This window comes from Pteropus alecto, unplaced genomic scaffold (assembly GCF_000325575.1).
Source record: "Pteropus alecto unplaced genomic scaffold, ASM32557v1 scaffold177, whole genome shotgun sequence".
NCBI classification, from domain to species: Eukaryota; Metazoa; Chordata; class Mammalia; order Chiroptera; family Pteropodidae; genus Pteropus; species Pteropus alecto.
This window is the reverse complement of record NW_006442207.1, coordinates 11,727,780-11,745,087: the sequence shown is the minus strand read 5'-3', so window position 1 is coordinate 11,745,087 and position 17,308 is coordinate 11,727,780. Positions and strand designations below refer to the sequence as shown.

At 50.8% G+C, this 17,308-nt stretch overlaps 1 protein-coding gene across 1 annotated transcript in view; it reads right to left on the bottom strand.

The window, feature by feature from the left end:
* SH3PXD2A (SH3 and PX domains 2A) overlaps positions 1–17,308 on the bottom strand; it is a 214,242-nt gene that overhangs the window by 100,349 nt on the left and 96,585 nt on the right. Inside the window, 2 exon segments of the mRNA XM_025039155.1 lie at positions 3,664–3,755; positions 13,763–13,839. Of these exon segments, the coding sequence (XP_024894923.1) occupies positions 3,664–3,755; positions 13,763–13,839 (169 nt within the window).

Here is a 17,308-nt window from a genome sequence, read left to right as displayed (position 1 = left end):
AATAATGCTAGGTTTGGGTCCTGAGCCAGGAGCCCCAGAAGACCTTAGCATCGCTCACATACAGCAGCGATACAGGTCGGCAAGCGTTAGTAGTTACAGGAGGGAAGGACAGGAAGGGCCACGAGCAACCTTCCTAGGGCAGCAGCACGAGGAGTCGAAACCACCACGGCTGCTCCATGGCGGGCTCACCAAAGGTGTCTGTAAAGAACGTTCTTGCTGGGATGGGTTGGGGGCGGTGGTCTGGAAGAGCAACCACCAGCCGTCAGGAGGCTGGGATCAAAGCAAGTGAGGGCAGAGGGCCCGCTGCCCACTGGCTGCCGCCCACCTCCCCCACCAAGCCTGGGCTGTCGCAGGCCTTGCCTTCCCTGCAAGATGGAAAGGAACAGTCTCTCCCTCCCACCCCTAATGCTCAAGGCCCCTGCCAGAAGCACTTGAAAGAGGCCCCGGGTTATCAGCAAAATTCCAATTAAATCCACAGGCTTTGATAATTTGATAAGCCACTCCACAGTCGCCCCAGAGTCAAAATACAGTTACTTGATCCTGTGTTTATGTTTCAGGATGGAGGCGGGGAGACCTACAATAGCCTGGAAAGGTGTAAGCAGCTCTGAGGAAGGATGTAGACGCTAGGCCGATAGATCAGCAGCCTGTCAGCCCAGGGTCACCCACTCATCTGGGCTCTTACGGCGAGCACATTCTACAGTGGAACACAGGTCTCTCCTGGCAGGTTGTGGAGGCTGAGCAGGGCCAGGAGAGGAGAAGCCCTTCAAAACTCTCTGGCCACAGCTGGCCCTGCTTCCTGAGCCTCAGGCCTGTGCCGAAGGGGTTCCTGTCCTCAGGCCATCTCTTGCCAGACCAGTTGTAAATGGGCCCAAATGACTGATATCACCTCAAGAAGAAGGCAGATAACCCTGTTGCCATGGTGACTTGGAAGCCAACCGCTTCCTGTGGTCGGCAGGAGTGGAGCGTGCACTGAGCCACATTCCATCCTGTTCCACCACTTTCCATGAACAAAACTGTTGAGCGCTTCCTACGTGCCAATGGCATCTGGCCAGGTACACGTTACCTCCGTAAGCCCTCTTGACCACTCCACGAGTTCCTCATTATCTCGTTTTAAGGATGGGAAACAGAAAGGCAGAGAGATTGAGCAATGGTCAGAGATCCCAGAGCCTGGCCCCACAAAGGCGTGCCTGCTGCATCGCCAACCCACGACTGTCTCCCTGGGCCTGGTTTCCATCATTCCTGGGTGGCCTTCTGGAGATGGGCAAAAGCTAACTTGTTGCCCAATAGTATGCAGGTTAACAGGTGAAATAGGACCAATTTATTTAGCTGCCTGTCAGAGAACGAGGTTTAAAGGCACAAATCAAAGGCAGGGTCAGCTGATTTTGTGGCGATACACCTGCTACTTCACCCACTGGCCATGATCCCTCTCCTTCCTGTGGGCACAAGATCCCATGTGCCTGTAATGACAGCCCTCCTGGAAAGGGACATCTCTCTCCATACAGAAGAAGGAGAATGAAAGGCTTTAGGAGGCCATCCCAGCTGGGAAGTGGCAGAGCTGGGTGTGGACTAGGGACGTTGCTGCCAGTCTCAAGAGCCTTCCCCTGCCCTGAGAGGGTGAGGAAAGACGGGCAGGAGAGCACAGAGAAGGAGGACAGAGAGGACACACCGAGAGGCATCAGTCTGGCCTCGACTGCTTCCTGAGAAGGAGGACAGAGAGGACACACCGAGAGGCATCGGGGCCACAGTCTGGCCTCGACTGCTTCCCGAACCAGGGAGGCAGGTGGGAGGAGTGGAAAGAACATGGGCCTCTGTTCGGCACCAGCAAATTGTGGGTTCAGGTCCCAGCTCCAGCTGTGAGCCTCAGTTTCCTTATCTGTAACGTGGGGGTAAGGATGTAGCACTCCTGGTGCAAACTCTCTCACGAGCTTGGCACACAGTAGGGACAGGGAGAGCGATGCTTCCCCCTCTCGTGAGAACACATATTTGTAACGTTTTGACATTTACCAAGCTCTTGCCCAACCCTCATGTCATCTGCGTTTCGTACACAATCCTTGGAGGTAGCAAAAGCAGGGATTAATCCCTATCCCTTTGTACAGGTGAGAAGAGAGGCTTAGGGAGTGATCTGCCTTGAAGTCGTATGACAAGTAAGCAACAGAGCTGGGCCATGAACTCGAGACTCAGCATCCCACACCCAGTGGTTCTCAACTACTACACACTGTGCACTAAGCTACTGATGAGTTTCTTTGCTTGTTTCTTAAGCTTGTGGCAGCCAGTAAGGGAGGTGGCCTTTGTTTAGGCCAGGCGAGCCTCAGAGCCGGGTGAGACTTTTTCTTCCCTCGAAGGACCCAGGCCATTTTAGGCTTAGCCTTACAGCACGGTGGAAAGAGAAGGGCCCCTTGTAGGCAGGACTGCCACGTGCGGGTGTGCTGGCTGTGCGCTTACTACCTCCGTGGGCACCATTCAGGGAACGTGCTCTATGAGTGATGCCCCTGGAGCTGTGTGACACACAGCCTTGTCTTTGGGCTTTCTCCTCCCCATCCCCAGATGGCCCCCTGCCTCTCCCTACCTGTCCCAGACAATTCCTCTGTTCTGTTCTTTCCCTCCCCTCTGTGGGATCCATCCCAGCTGCCTCTCTCTCACCCACCCTGGCCCTGTAAGATTTCAGGGCAGCAGAGGTCTGGAGTGAAGCGATCAATTACCATCCCCTCAAGTCCTCTCCCCTACCTAACCCTCCTCCCCTGCTGCCTCCTGCTCATCAGCTCCTGCGTGGAAACAGGATTATCCTTCCATTGAGAACCTACTCTGGGGTGCATAGGTGACAGAAATGTTCTGAGCAAGAGACAGAGGCCATCAGGATGGGGACTGGTCACGTGTGTGAGAAGCCAGCATGCCTGGTGGGCCATCTTGACCACCAGGCCCAGAGTATCCTGCTTCCAGAGAGAAAAAGACCTACTTGGTTCCTTATTTCTCTCCAAACATAGAAACAGCAGCCAGCCCTGGGCAACTGGAATCGGAAATTTGGGTCCAAGTCTGACATCTGTCACATATCCAACCAGCTGTATGACTTCGGGAAAATCACCTAACTTCACTGGACCTGTTTCCTTCTCTATAAACAGGGCTACTAATGTCCATCATAAAATGCTACAGGTAAAAGCCATTTGGTAAACACTCTCGGTACATTCGTTGTTATTTTTGACAATGGCTATAACATCTGTTGTAGCAGCCTGGGACTGCTGAGTTATTCAGCAGGTGGGTTTTTAGCCTGAGCAGTCCAGGGCCCCCTAGGCCTGCATTTCAGCTGGGAGCTTGGTAGCATCAACAACTAAGGGCAATGACTGCTATCCTGGGCGTCTGAACGGCATGGCCATTACATCTCGTCTGCTCTTTACAATAACCTGTGAGCTAGAAAGAGGGTGCAGAAAAACCTGCTCCCCAGATGCAGAGACGCCCTCACTTGCCAACCTCAGGGTAAAGGGAAGTGGGGAGCAAGCTTTGGCAATAGGAGTCTGGGAAACGGCTCGTTCCTTTGGCCCATTTTTCCTTAGCCTGGTTGGCCTCGGCAGCTCTCCCTCTCCTTGTGTGCCCACATCTTGACCTCCAGGCTGGCTGCAGCTCTAGTCCACACCCCCCAAACACATGGGAGAGGCTGGAGCTGCCACTTACTCTTTTGGGGGGTTGACATCCTCTGGTCGGGCCTCAAAGAACCGAAAGACTTCATCACACTGGGAAATGTGAGGAGGCAGCCGGACAAGCGCCTGTGGAAAGACAGAAGGAGAGAGCAGTGAGCCTGATGAAACTGGGACCAGGAAGACCAAAAGCAGGACCAGCTTGGGTCAAGAGTGATGGGGGAAGCTCAAAAACTCTGCTGTGGAAGACAGTTAACTAGTCACCCACCTACCCAACAAGATAATCGATGAATTAACCAGTCAGCTAACTAATAAAACAACCATCCAGCCATCTATCCATCCAGCCAGCCAGCTATCATCCATCCCTCCATCTTTCCATTCATCTTATCAATCAACCAGCTAATTACTCACTAACCAACCAGTCAACAAATAAAAATACCTAATCAGTCAACCAATCAACCTATCAACCAGCCATCCAACAGCTCAACCAACCAACCAGCCAACCAAACAACCAACCAATCAACCATCCATCTAGCCAGTTGCCCAACTAAACAACCAGCCAGTCAAACAAAAAACAATGATCGTTGAACCCTAGGTCTCAGAGCCCCCAGGAACTACTCATTCTGTATGACTCCTGAAAGAATTCCCTCCTGCTCCCGGACTAAGTCCAACATCTTTGGACTGACAATCCAAGGTCTTATCCCACCTGCCTTGTCTCCGACTAGCCACGCCAGCTTCATCAGATACCCACAGTCCCTAAACACTGACTATTTAACAAAAAGTTAACCATTTAACAAGTTTATAATTTCACCAAGGACAACAGGGTGCTACCATGGAGTCTGATAGGACCTAGGAAGTTTAAAAGGGAGGGGGTTTTTGGAAAGATTCTCTGAAACTGAGTTCTGAAGGATGGGTGGGAACTAACTGGTCAAGGTAGGCGGGGAGATCAAGCAAGGTGGTTCCAGGAGCTGAGTGAGGTCAGGATGGCCCGAGAGCACCGATCAAAGGAGAGTGGGTAAGAGCCCGATCTAGCAGGGTCTTATTTAGGCTACGCTGAGGATGCCTGGAGAAGCCGTAGAAACTGAAGGGTATAGAAAGGCTTCTTAGAAGAGTGAGCATAAGCTAGGTTTGCAGGATTTGGACAGGCAGAGAGGTATGCTAGTCTTACGGGGGATATTAGCCCAGGGATGAGGATGGGCCAGCTATGAGCTTGTTGTCCAGGGAGGCCTGAGAGTCTGCTGCTGGAAAGTGAGGGATCAGGGTCCGACGTTGGTCCGAGTTCCTGCTGCCCACCAGCACAAACTCCACACCTCGCAGCCTGGGACACAAAGGACCCCTGGCCTGGCCCAGTCCAACATGAAGGTGTTGGGGGTCTAGGGTGAGGCCAGGTGGAGTCCTGCTTCCTGGGCCCCTCAATTCAGTATGGAGAGAAAACACTGGGATGATCCTTTGGTCCAAACAGACAGGAGAGTTCACCACCAAGGCACGGCTGAGGGACAGGGCCAAGGGAACTCTGGGCCGGAGCCAGGAGAAAGAAGAGGGAAACCCAGGACTCTGGGAGAGTGAGGAGCTGCTTGCTGATAAAGTGGTCGGTCGAAAAGGAGCCTGTCACGAGCCTGAGCCACCCCAGCCTCATCCACCAGGGCTGCTTCAGGTGCAATGACCCAATCTAGCAGCTCCCCCGTGTCAAGTGTGCTGGGGCCTCCACGTGTGTGGACCCTGGGAACTCTCGTGATGAGATCATGTGGTCAGGCCTCATCCGTATGTTACAGATTTGGGGATGGAGGCTCAGGGAGGTCATTTGGCCTGCCCACAGTCCTTGTCAAGGGTGGGAAAAACCTCCCTAGAAGGTCAGCTCTAGGTGGGCAGGGACTTTAGTTTGATTTCTTGACTGCTGTGTCCCCAGATCCTAGAAGAGTGCCTGGCACAGAGTGGGCACTCAATAAGTATTTGTTTGAATGAATGAATGAATGAATGAATGAATGAATAGGATTTTGGTGTACAGAAGCTCAATATCCAGTAGTAGTGGGACATGATAATGGGACAAAAAAAGCATATGTGGTCTTAGGATGCATCGAGATCATTATTGTGTTGAGGAAGAGGGAAGCGATAGTTTAATTCTTCTCTGAGCTGGTCAGGTAACAATGCAAGTGTGGCATCAATCACTAGGCATCGTCCCACAATGTCCCTTCTCCATGCCAAACCCACACCTGGGCAAGATGAGACAAGATCCTACCGTAGCTGATAAGGCAATATTATGCACCTCTGAGCTGCTGCTTCTAGAGCTCATGGCTTTCCAAGGGTCTCTAACAGATTACATCCACATGAATTACCAGGAAATAGAAGAGGAAAATTAACATTTAATGCATAACTAACACATGTCAGTCGCTGTCCGAGGCCCCCTGACTCTCCAGTTATCCGACAAACAATGAGGGCTTTTCAGTGTGTGCCTGACATGGGGTTGTGCCCTAGTGTTACACAGCTCCTGCCCTTGCAAGAGCACATCTGATGATGTGTCAACCCATTTTTGTCCTGGAGGTAGACATTGTTGCCTCTGTTAATGACGGGGACACTGAAGCTGTTGGGGGTGAATCACAACTAAGGTAAGTGGCAGAATGAAGCCCTGTGCTCAGAAGGTAGGGTGGGTGGCATTTGCCCCCACAGTGTTCAAGTTTTCATTTAACACACATAGTATGTAGTTTTCTTCCCCAGGAAGGGTAGAAGAAAAAGGGAGAAAGAAACGAGGAAGAAAAGTGGAAAAGAGACACAGAGAGACAGACATAGTGAAGGTGGGGATAGAGAGAGAGAGAGAGACCAATAGACAGAGAGATGTGGGGCGGAGAGAGAGAGAGAGAGAGAGAGAGAGAGAGAGAGAGAGAGAGAGAGAGTGTGTTAAAGAGAAAGACGGAGACAGAGAGACAGAGACAGAAATGGAGACATACAGAGAGACAGAAATACAGAGAAATGGAGATCGAGAGATAGAGAGATGGCAGAGAGAGACAGAGAGAGAAGTGAAAATCAGGCATGTGCAGAGCAAGTACTTCTGGCTGGAGGCAGGACGAACCCATTACCAGAGGGACCCAGGCTGTGTGCAGTGTCGCTCCCAGCGTGACCACCCTGAAGGAGACAGAGAAGGGAGGAAGGGCAGGTCTCCAGCCGGCCTGGAGCACTAGCAGCCTCCCGGCTCAGTGTGCCGCCACCCACCCAGGCACAGACCCAGGCTGGGCCACAGCTCACAGGCACCAGCGGTTGAACACAGGGCCTCTTCAAAGACTGGCATTCCAGGGGCAGAGGACGTGTGGGCTGTGAAGGCTTCAGACAAAGGGGCCTTTGGGTCGAACCACTGTGGCATCTTTATTTAACAGGGAGCCTGAGGGATGCCGCATTGAGGGCTCGTCCTGATTTCAGGCTGACAAGAGGCTCTCAGCTCAGAGCAGCTTCCCTCAGAGCCGCCGCAAATCCCAGTTCTGGCCAAAATCATTTGGCAGGAGAGCCGGGTGCTGAGCAGTCAGTCCCAGAGGCCTCGGCTGGGGATAACTGCCAGAGCCGGGAACCCCCACACCTAGCCATCCTGAGAGGAGCAGGGTGGGGGCGGGGGCGGGGAGGGGATGCAATACATGTGTATTTCTGGGGCACCACCCCTGGTTCAGGCCTAAAACCCTGCCATTGGAAATTCAAGCTGTATGCCGCGGTGTGGTTAGGTCAGGGCCTCGAGGCCAGGCGGACGTGGGTTTGAGTCCTGGCTCTGCCATTCACAGGCCATGTGATGCTGAATGCGTTACTTGCCCTCACTGAGCTCAGTACAATGGATTTGCTATGTCACCCACCTGCTTGGAGGTCAAGCGAGATCATCAATATGAAGAGCCTAGCACAGTGCTTGGCTCCGAGCAAACATTCAGTAAATGTTCACTGTTACACTATTGTCTTGTCGTTATTCTGTAGGCGAAAGCAATGATGTATTCTAGAAAGATGTATTCTAGGAAAGGGAGTCGGGAGATCTCAATTCTAGTTCCAATACTTCCTTCATGACCTTGGGTGACTTGTCTCACCTCTCTGGGCTGTTTCTTCTAGGATAAAACAGACTAGCTCTATAATCTCAAACTATAGCTCCTGGAACACCTGTTTGATAAGGTAAAACAAGTTCTGTGGGCTTTTGTGAAAGAATGCCTCGTAGATCCCATCTTGGCCTTGGAGCTCACCATGCTCATTAGCATAGCAAAGGCTCTGAGAGGTCCTGCAGGAAAGAAACCGGGAGAGCTTTGTTTAGGCCAGCATTTATTAATAATAATGATATCCTGGGGGGATGGACTCATTTAATCATCACATTAAATCCAAGAGATGAGTATGATGATGATTCCAATTTTACGTAAGGAAAAACTAAGGAAAGCACAGAGAGGTTAAGTAATTTTCCAAGGCCACAGAACTGGTAAGTAGCAAGATTTTGAATCAGGTCATCTAGTCCAGTGCCATGCTCTGTGGGATCTACTACTCTACACTGTTTCCAGCTGGCCATTATCCACAGGTCTCTCTGACTGTGGAGCTGGTTTTCCAACCAATTTTATCGACAACCCATGGAACAGATGGGACAAGTCAAGGCTAGAGACATTCTGAAGTTTCTCCCGCCTTAACAGTTGAGGACTAAACAGCACCATTATCAGTGAATTCAGTGTCAGATCTATCAATCAATTGCATCGAACTTTTCTAAGAGGGCTCTGACTCAGGTGAGGTTGGAGGGTCTGGAAGTCTCCGAAGTGGGAGAAGAGCTAGAATGAGCATGCCCTCAGAGCCCTCAGCAAATAGGGAGGGGCCGCTGCCCATGGGCTGCTTAGAGCACACAGGCCCCTGTAGGATGTGGCCTGAGCTGACATCAATCCGCTTCCAACCTTGTCATTCTGTGGGCCAGGGGGTCAGAGAGACGGCTGACAGAGACCTGGAAAAACAGAGCAAGGGAAGGGGCCAAGGGCCGTGAGTGCCTAGGACTGGCCTAGGACTGGCGAAGGTGCTAACAAGCCATCCATGTTTTGCCATCAGCCAGTACTTCCAGCGCGCCACCCCTTCCCCAGTTCTAACCTGCCCTGAAGTCTCCAGCTCCTGGGCCCCAGCATCATTTACTGGGAGCCAGACATGGGCCACTATTTGGTGCTGTGTCATCGTTCCAGATGGTGAAGATTTAGATAAGGGAGAAGGTGGCTGCATTGTGTGTCCCTGAGACCTCCACCCAGCCACAGCAGGCCCAAGCCTGGTCTTTGCAAGTAAAAGTAGCACTGGAAGGCGGCCCTGGGTAGTCTGTGCCCTGACCTTCTGTTTTGTAACGACCCTCCTCCATGAAGCCCACTGCTCTGGGGAACGTGTGTCCCAGGGCAAGAAGCAAAGTTCTGAATGTTGTAAAACAGCTCTTGGGATCAAACATTTTCCTCTTTTTAGCTGCATCATTTTGGTCTCTAATCAAATCTCTTAGGTAAAAGCCTAGCGACTCTCAGTGGGTGGGGGCATGGAGCAGGGCTGAAGTCCTGCCCATTTGGCACCTCACTCTCAGCCCCCCATCCTCACTCTCGAAACTGCCTCTATCCTGCCCAGACTGTTCTCCTTAGGATCACCTTAGGAAGCTGGGGGCTCACCAAACTCCTATAAAGGAGAGTATTTCAAACACAGTTCTCTTTTTGAAGGATGTATGCAGCAATTCTTTTTTAAATGGAAATAGTATTTAAATTGCAGTTTCAATTTAAGCCATTTCACAAGTGATTCTAGAACATTGGGGCTTTGGAGGTTTCCTCTGTTTGTGTGTGATCTTTGCATCTTGTCATCCCATACTGGCTGGACAGCCACGTGGACCCAGGCTTCCTGCTTGTTAGTGAGGACACAAAGATAACAGAGGTGGCTTTCCGGGAGCTCCTGGTCTGCAGAAGATGGACACCCAGAAATCACTCTCCTACAGAGGATGAATGTATGGTATGGAGGCACACACAGAGTTTTCTGGGGAGCGGAAGAGCAGGGGTGGTCAGTTTTTCCCAGGGAATCCGGTGGCTTCTGGGAAGGGTGCTGTGGGAACTATATGCATCCCCAGGCAAGGGGCTAGCACAAGCCAAGGGGCAGGAGCCTAAGGGAGTCTGGCTAGTAGAGAATGGCCACACTTCTAGCAGTCTGGGCTGCAGGGCGTGGAGGAGAGAGGTGATAGCTGAGGCCAGATCAGCACTTGGAAGCATCCCACAGAGGGCATGGCTGAGCCACTCTGAGATTCTTATAGGCAATGCAGCTCCTCTGAGGGCCTTTAAGGAGAAAGACACAATCGGCTTTATCCCAGGCTGGGAATTCCTCTTCCCTGGTCTGTCTGGACCAGAGCAGATGGAGAGAGTCCACCAACTGGACTCTCCGAGAGAAGCAGATCACTGGGAAGGCATGAGTGGATCAGTCTTGGCTCTCTGCCTCAGTCTCCCCGATCAGCAACACTCCTGGCTAGGCCCGCCCTCAGAATGAGGGCTACAAGAACAAAGTTAGTCTCCTGCCTAGGACCGAGCATGCCAGGGAAACTTGGTGCTACTTGAAGGAGTCTGTTTTGGTTGCAACATGAATATTTCTCTTTGTTAATGAGAACCTATGATGGGCCATGGTAGAAAATTCCCACTGTGGGAGGGAGAAAACCTGGGACTAAGAACCATCATAAGTCATAGGCTCAGCTTTTGAATCTGGGAAATGGGAATAAAAGCGAAGGAGCCCATGAGATGCCGAGGGTCAGGTGGTGAGATCCCTACCCCTTCCAGGCCAACCCCCTTACTAGCTTGGAGTCCCTCCCTCAGTCTAACTACAGCCAACCCCTCTTCCCTCCCCCAGAGAAAGCTATTGATCCGGAAAGCAAGTCTATTGCTTAAGGCAGATGAATAGCAGCGAGATCAGCTTTTTGAGCAGCAAAAAAATTCTAGTCACACCTAAGGGGAATCAGAGACTTGTATAAAGGCCATTAACATGGCAAAGGGGGAGTTGATCATTCTCAAACACTTCACGCCCCCTCCTCCTCTCCCAGCATATCTGTATTATCCCTTAGACAAATACTGCAAACATGTATTTCACAGGCAGGAAGAGGGTAAATGGAGTCACTTATAAAATTGTTAGTCTGAGCCCCTAAAGCATAGCTCACTCTTGTTAGTGAGATGAAAGTTTTCAACTTGTTGAGGCCACGGAACCATTAAGTATTAACCGCATAACCATGTTGCCCATTAAATTAATTTATGGAGTTAAAGAAATGCCTTTGGAACCCCTCTTGATAGACACCCGGCTCTCAAGTGCCACATAAAACAATCACTGGCTGGCGCTCAGTAAATTTTCCGTGACGCTCATCCAATCTGCTCCATATATGTTTAAAATTAACAGAGATGTGGGCTGTGAAACCACCATTAGGCGGAGGGACTCTGGCCGGCGAGGGCAGGGAGCCTGAAGTCTGGGGAGGTCCCCTGCATGGTCAGACTTTCCACGTCTGGGTCCTGGCAGAGGACCTGGCTGCTCTGTGCGCAGAGCCAGCTTCACAATTTTGGGTGCGTCTGAATCCCCAGCAAATCCTGGACTCTAAGCCCATGTTGTCTAGCAGGTCAAAGGTAGAAGATGTTAGACAGCTAAAGCAGAGCTGCCTACGTAGGGTACTGGGAATAAAAACCCCAGAAAGTCTAAGCAGTGTGTCCAAGAAAGGGCATAGACAAGTGAAGGGGCTGGCCAAGGAGTGGACTGCATATGGCATTGACCATGGACTTTGCCGTGGGGGCAGTGACGTTGAGGGAAACGCTGTATTCTGAGTGTCCACAGATTGGACTATTGAGTGGCAGAGCTGAGAAATGCAATGCCGGGTGGCAGTGACCATGGACGGCTGTCGCCTCGTCCCTGATGACCATTCCAAGGTCATTCTAAGGTCTCAGACAATCAGACCACAGATCCGAGCTTTCTAGTTTAACAGAATTAAAGGTCACTTCTGCTGCCCTCCCACCCCCGACCATTCTCAGAGTAAATTACAGCCTGTGAGAAGTCTGGCTTCTTGCTGAACCCGTGACATTGCTCCTTGTTGCCTGGCTCTGAGCCGTTCTTGTCTGCGCTAATCAGGTTAGGAGGCCCCTCCTCTTGCAGACCTCACTTAAAGGGCTCTCCCAGCCACCAGCAGCACTCCTGAGGCCCCACAACCTCCCTGAATCTCATCCCGATTCAGGAGTTCTCTTCAAAGCCTGATCCCAGGAGATAAGATGTTATTGGTTGCCCTCTCCAGATGATTCAGGAGGCGGCATTTCCACAGACACCAAATGCAGATGCCTGGGCTCCACTAGCTCAAGGAGCCCGAGACTGACATGAGCTATGAATCCCAGCTGGAAGATGCCTCCTCCCACCCTTTGCTGCCTCCTTCATTCGCTTTGACCATTTATTTAATTCTTGGGAAAAGAATACAGAGAAATAAAAGCTCAGGCTGCGGCTATCAATTTGACGTAAAATGGCAAATGCCCTTTAAAGAGAAAACTGAATTCGGGCGCACCTCCTTTTCTTGTGCTTCACAGATGTTGCGTTTTTTACAGATTGAAGACAAGACCGTTCACCAGCAAAAAGATTAGGACACACTTTATTGCGGTGGTCTGGAACCGAACCCTCAACATCTCTGAGGTCTGCCTGCACTGAGCTGAAGAAAAGAAGCTTCTGGTTTAAGGGACGTCATCGTCCGGCATCCCTTTAGGTTAAGGCAGAAAATGTGACCAGTGTAACCGGCAGAGTCACGAAATTCAGACTTAGATTAGTAGATGGGAGCACTTGTCTTCCTACAGGCCTGGGAACGCCAGTTATGGCAACTTGATTTGCATTCGAACACTTTTATTGTCAAACAGAGTGATTCAGGATGCAACTTGATTTGCAGTCAAACACTTATTGTCAAACAGAATGATTCAGGATTATAAAACATCAGCACAGAAAAGGACCTTACACCTAACAACTCCATGTAGGGTCAGAGCATTTTAGAAGCGACAAACACCGTGATATACATGCTCTTGCTCAATCCCTTTCATGAACTCTGAAACAGTTGTTTTTACCCCCACTTTACACATGAGGACACTGAGGCTCAGAGTGGTAAAGCGACTTTCTGTCACAGAGGCAGCAGGTGGGGCCCTGGGACCTGACCTACCGGTGCTCACAACAAAACGTCACCCCGCTTGGCTCTCCTCAGTAGGTTTCATTAAACTAAGAAATTCCATCTCCGTTAAAGCCAGTGGTGCCCAGTGCTAACATTAATTGCTTCTGGTTCGTAACAGCACCAAAACGGTAGCACGTGCTGAATACTTCCTCTGGACAAGGCCTTACATGCTGTTGCCTTACCTGTGTTGGTCATTCCGTCCTCATGAGTACCTTCTGGGCAGGCACCATTCCCCTCTCTAAGGTACAGATGTAGAAACTGAAGCTCCACAAAGTTAAATAACTTTCCCAAGTTCATGAAGCCAGTAAGAGGTTCAAATTACCCAGAGGCCCTGCCTATGCCAAGGCCTCTCATTCTCATTGCAGGGGTCCTAGGCTCTCATCGAAGTAGAAAGACAAACGGGCTCTGTTTCATGACGTTTCTGTCACGCCCGCATCTGCCCGGCATTGCCTGTTTTAATGCATATGTGTACACACACTTTGTGTGTATGTACTGTGAGCACTGGCACCTATAAAGATGTGCATGTGAACATCTGTAACTATCAAGACTTCTATGAATAAACAAATATGCATTTTGAGTGCTCTTGAACTCAGAACTAATTCCAACAACAGCCTAAAAGGAATTCAAAGCAACAGTTCTCCCACGTCTAGCAAAATGCCATACAGAGAATCCCTTCAGTAGAAGTCCCCTAGCTGGGCTCCTGAGCAGTGGAAGTGACTTAAAATAGCGTTTTGTAATGGGCGTATCCTGAAAGGAGAAGAGGCTCAGCTGTGAGCCTGAGACTCTCGTGTCCCAGAGGGTAGCCCAGTCATGAGGTGGCCCCTCTCTGAGGGATACCCATACCCACCCCCCTGACCAGGAAACACCAGGACTCAGGACACCTCTGCTAAACCAAAGCAGAGGATTTCGTACAGACAGCCTTCCTTCACAGATGGACAGACTCCGGCAGATGGAGCGGTCCCTCCCATACCCCCAGACACAGCCTTACCCGGCAGTATTCATCGATGGGCTTCAGCCTCCTCACAGCTACGTCCCGGATGTGGCTTCTCCGGAAGAGGATTTTGCCTGGAAGAGAGATGCTCGTGAGCCAGGTGATACTAGGTAAAGCTGCCAGAGGGAACTGGGACCCTTACCCTCTCAATCCCCTCTCCCTTGGCTTCTCAGCATCTTAGCTGGCCACCAAGTGCCACCACCTCTGCTTGTGGTCAAGGAAACAAGAAAGGAGCAGTCACCTCTTTCAGGGGGCAGGAGGCACCCAAGGCTGAGGGCCCAGGACCTCTTAGGCAGATGAGGAGCCCCAGAGGCTGCCATCTTGTCCAGGTCACCTTGTCTGTGTCTAATGGTAGGATTAATGCCCAGACGTGGGTGTGGCTCCCAAGTGACCTCAAAAATACATACAAAAGATGGCCCAATCTACATGCTGTATTTTGTTTTAAGGCCCAACCCTCCTTGAGAAATCGGCATTACATCCTGCCAGCTAGGCAGGTATTTCTATTCTTAGTATAGGTGGGTGGCTATTTCCAGGGCAAGTACAGGCCAACGCCACGGTAGCCTGGCTACCCCAGCCTGACTGTTCCCCAGCCTCTCTGTGAATACAGCCTCCAGCCATCCAGGCCACTGCATTGCTGAACTGGTATACCCTTCTACAGGTTCGCACAAAACTTACAGGAAATGCCAGCCCCTCAGACCTTCCTAGCAGGCTCCTCTGAGCTAGCCAATTCAATTATAACAAATAGATCGATGCACAGTCCTTTTATAGTCAGTTAAATTTAGAATCTGAACCCCTTGGTCTGACATTCAAGGCCTAACACAGCTGACATTTCTGTGCCCGGTGGCTGCCAATGCCCACCTCAGAGGCCTTCCTTGATTGGCCAAGCTGGGACTACTCTCCGTCTTTCCAGAACATCCACACGCTTTGTCCATTCCTAAGGCACTTGCCACATTCTGCTGTAGGTTACAGCTATCTGTGAGTTCCCTTCCACCGGGGGCCTGTCTGACTCAGCTTAAGGCTCATGGAACCTAGTACGTTGTGAATTGCTCACTGCTTACCTCTGTTGCCCAAGTCCACCTGACTTCCCTCTGGAGACCTTCCCTTCTCCGTTCCTAGTCCCTGTGGTTCAGACGGAGCTAACCACACCCCCGGCACCATGTAACCCCACCTAGAAAACCACCAGAGTCACAGTAATTGGCACAGAGGTGGGCAGGGAACCCGATGAGGATCAGCCCTGAGACTTCTGCCGGTGCCCACTGTCTCCCACAGCAACTTGCAGGATGAAAGCCTAAAGCTTCCAGGGGCCGTCTTTATTTTTGCCTGAGAAAGAAACCGAGGGAGAGAAAGGAGCTGCACCTGGCACAAGGTAGGTGTTCAGTAAATGTTTCCTGACTCACTGAAAAGCAGAGCCAAGAGATGAAGGGCCGATTCCTTTGACATCACTTGAGTACCTGGAGATAGCTATTCTTGAACCCAGGGTCTACCTGGTACTTTCCTTGTATAAAACAATGAAATTAACTTATTTTAATTTTATTTTTATTTATTTTTTTAGGCGAGGCAACCCTTGGTTGACCTTAAAGGTTGCAAGGACCTCGTCAGCTTACAATCCCTTATTTTTTTATTTTTTACGCCTACAATGAAATTATTTTTTATTTAAACTAGTTCGAGATGAATTTTCATTACTTGCACTAAAGGAGTCCTAACTGAGATAACCGCTACTGCCTATGAACAAATATGTAGACTGCATGTTAATCCACTTAAGTTTCCTCGGCCAAGGTCCAAATGAAGTACTAAAAAGAAAGACATTGCCTTAGCTTAGGCTGTTTCCCCAGAAGCAGACCCAGAAGCAAGGAGTCCAGTGCAAGTCCTTTATCTTGATTCTGCGATGCACCAGTGGGGGAATGGGGCAGGCAGGGCAGGGAAGGAAGTGTTGTAGTGCCAGTTAATCGCTGGGCCTCCAGCATGCAGTTCTGCTGGGGACTCTGGGGGATAATGCAGACCCCGCCTCAGAGGTATCCCAAGAAAGGGCGGGGAGGCTCACGGTTATTTGCCCCGACCCCCTGCTCATCGTTGAACTTCCGAGACCATTAACTCCCTGGCACCTCTGGCCAAGTTGCCCCCCTGTGGCCAGAACAAAGCCCCTGTTGCTCCCATAAGCAGCCTGCGGCAGGCGGAGGTGATGACCTTACCAGCCATCTCTGACTTCTTTGTCACCACAGGTACTGGTCACCAGCCCTGCTCCATCTAACTCATTATGTCGTGTGTGACTTGTTCCCCATTCATGTCTCTCATCTCTCCACATATGATGTAAACCGGAGGCCACGGTCTGCAGCTCCTTCCTCCTCGTGGTGCCGTACGTCCTGCTCAGCACAAGGCCCTGCATGCAGCAGATGCCTAGCAGATACTTGCTGGTCCATTCACTTTCCTCTCCTAGACTCCCCCTCAAGCTCTCTTTCATCCCTTTCTCTCTGAGGCCAGGCAGAGGGGCCATCTCCCCGTCAGAGGGACGATACAGTGCAGACTGGACAATGTCATCAAGATAAATAGGCTCTGCCACGTGCTCCTTTTAAAAGGAGATAAAACATGATTTATCAAGTCATTGGAGATGGCTGCTTTTCCTTGGGGGAAGATGTCACAGATTTGGTATTCCTGGCCTCGTTGCCTCCTACCCTTTTTTGGTTGCCTGCAGCTTTGTTGCCTGCATGTTGCAGCAGCATATGTGTGCAGCCATGGGGACGGTGTGTAAACATAAACACATGGTGTGAGAAGACCTGCTCTCAGGACTGACACAATGACAGGCAGCCCTGGAACTGGGTTTCTGAGCCTTCGACCTGAGCCAGTTATCCATCAGGAGCTGGAGGTCCCCCAAGCCCAGTGACACCAGCAGTCAAGCAGCATCTCACAGGAACCTGGAGGACTCCTCCAAGAAGCAGAGGAAACCAAATAAAAGACTGTAGCAGGGATAAGGGCCAACGGAGCTGGCTCTGCCATGTGCTCCTTTTGAAAGGAGAGAAAACGTGACTGATCTATGCTCCAAAAATTGCACTCCTGCCCTTTTTTATCCTGCTGGAGGACAAAAAGGAGGGCGATAAGGAGACAAACTAAGTCCCCCTCACAGGCCCCATCTCAAAGCTGGCCAAATCTCTGACCGACTTTGATATCTCGAGATATATAGGTAGAGACAGAGATATATAGATCAGATAGGATCTGATTCGTTTGCAGAGGCAGAACTAGTAAAAAACAAAGAGTTAAAGGACAATTAAGGGCTCCAGAAGGAGCAAAAGGTTCAGAGAAGGGAGGGATGGGGATGGGTGAGGTGGGAGACAGGTGGGAGGGCTTTTCACCCCAGCTGGCCCAGGACCTCCACCTTGCCCTTCAAGCCCCTCTCTGCAAGTGAGGTGACCAGGCCTCTGCGCTGGACGCCATCCATCCCCTCCCCAAGGCTTGTGGGTCGACTACTCTGGTGCAAAGTTGGAGGGGAATTTCTGTACAAGCCATTTCCCAGTTGATTTTTTGAATCCCAACAAGGCTTCTCTCCTTCCT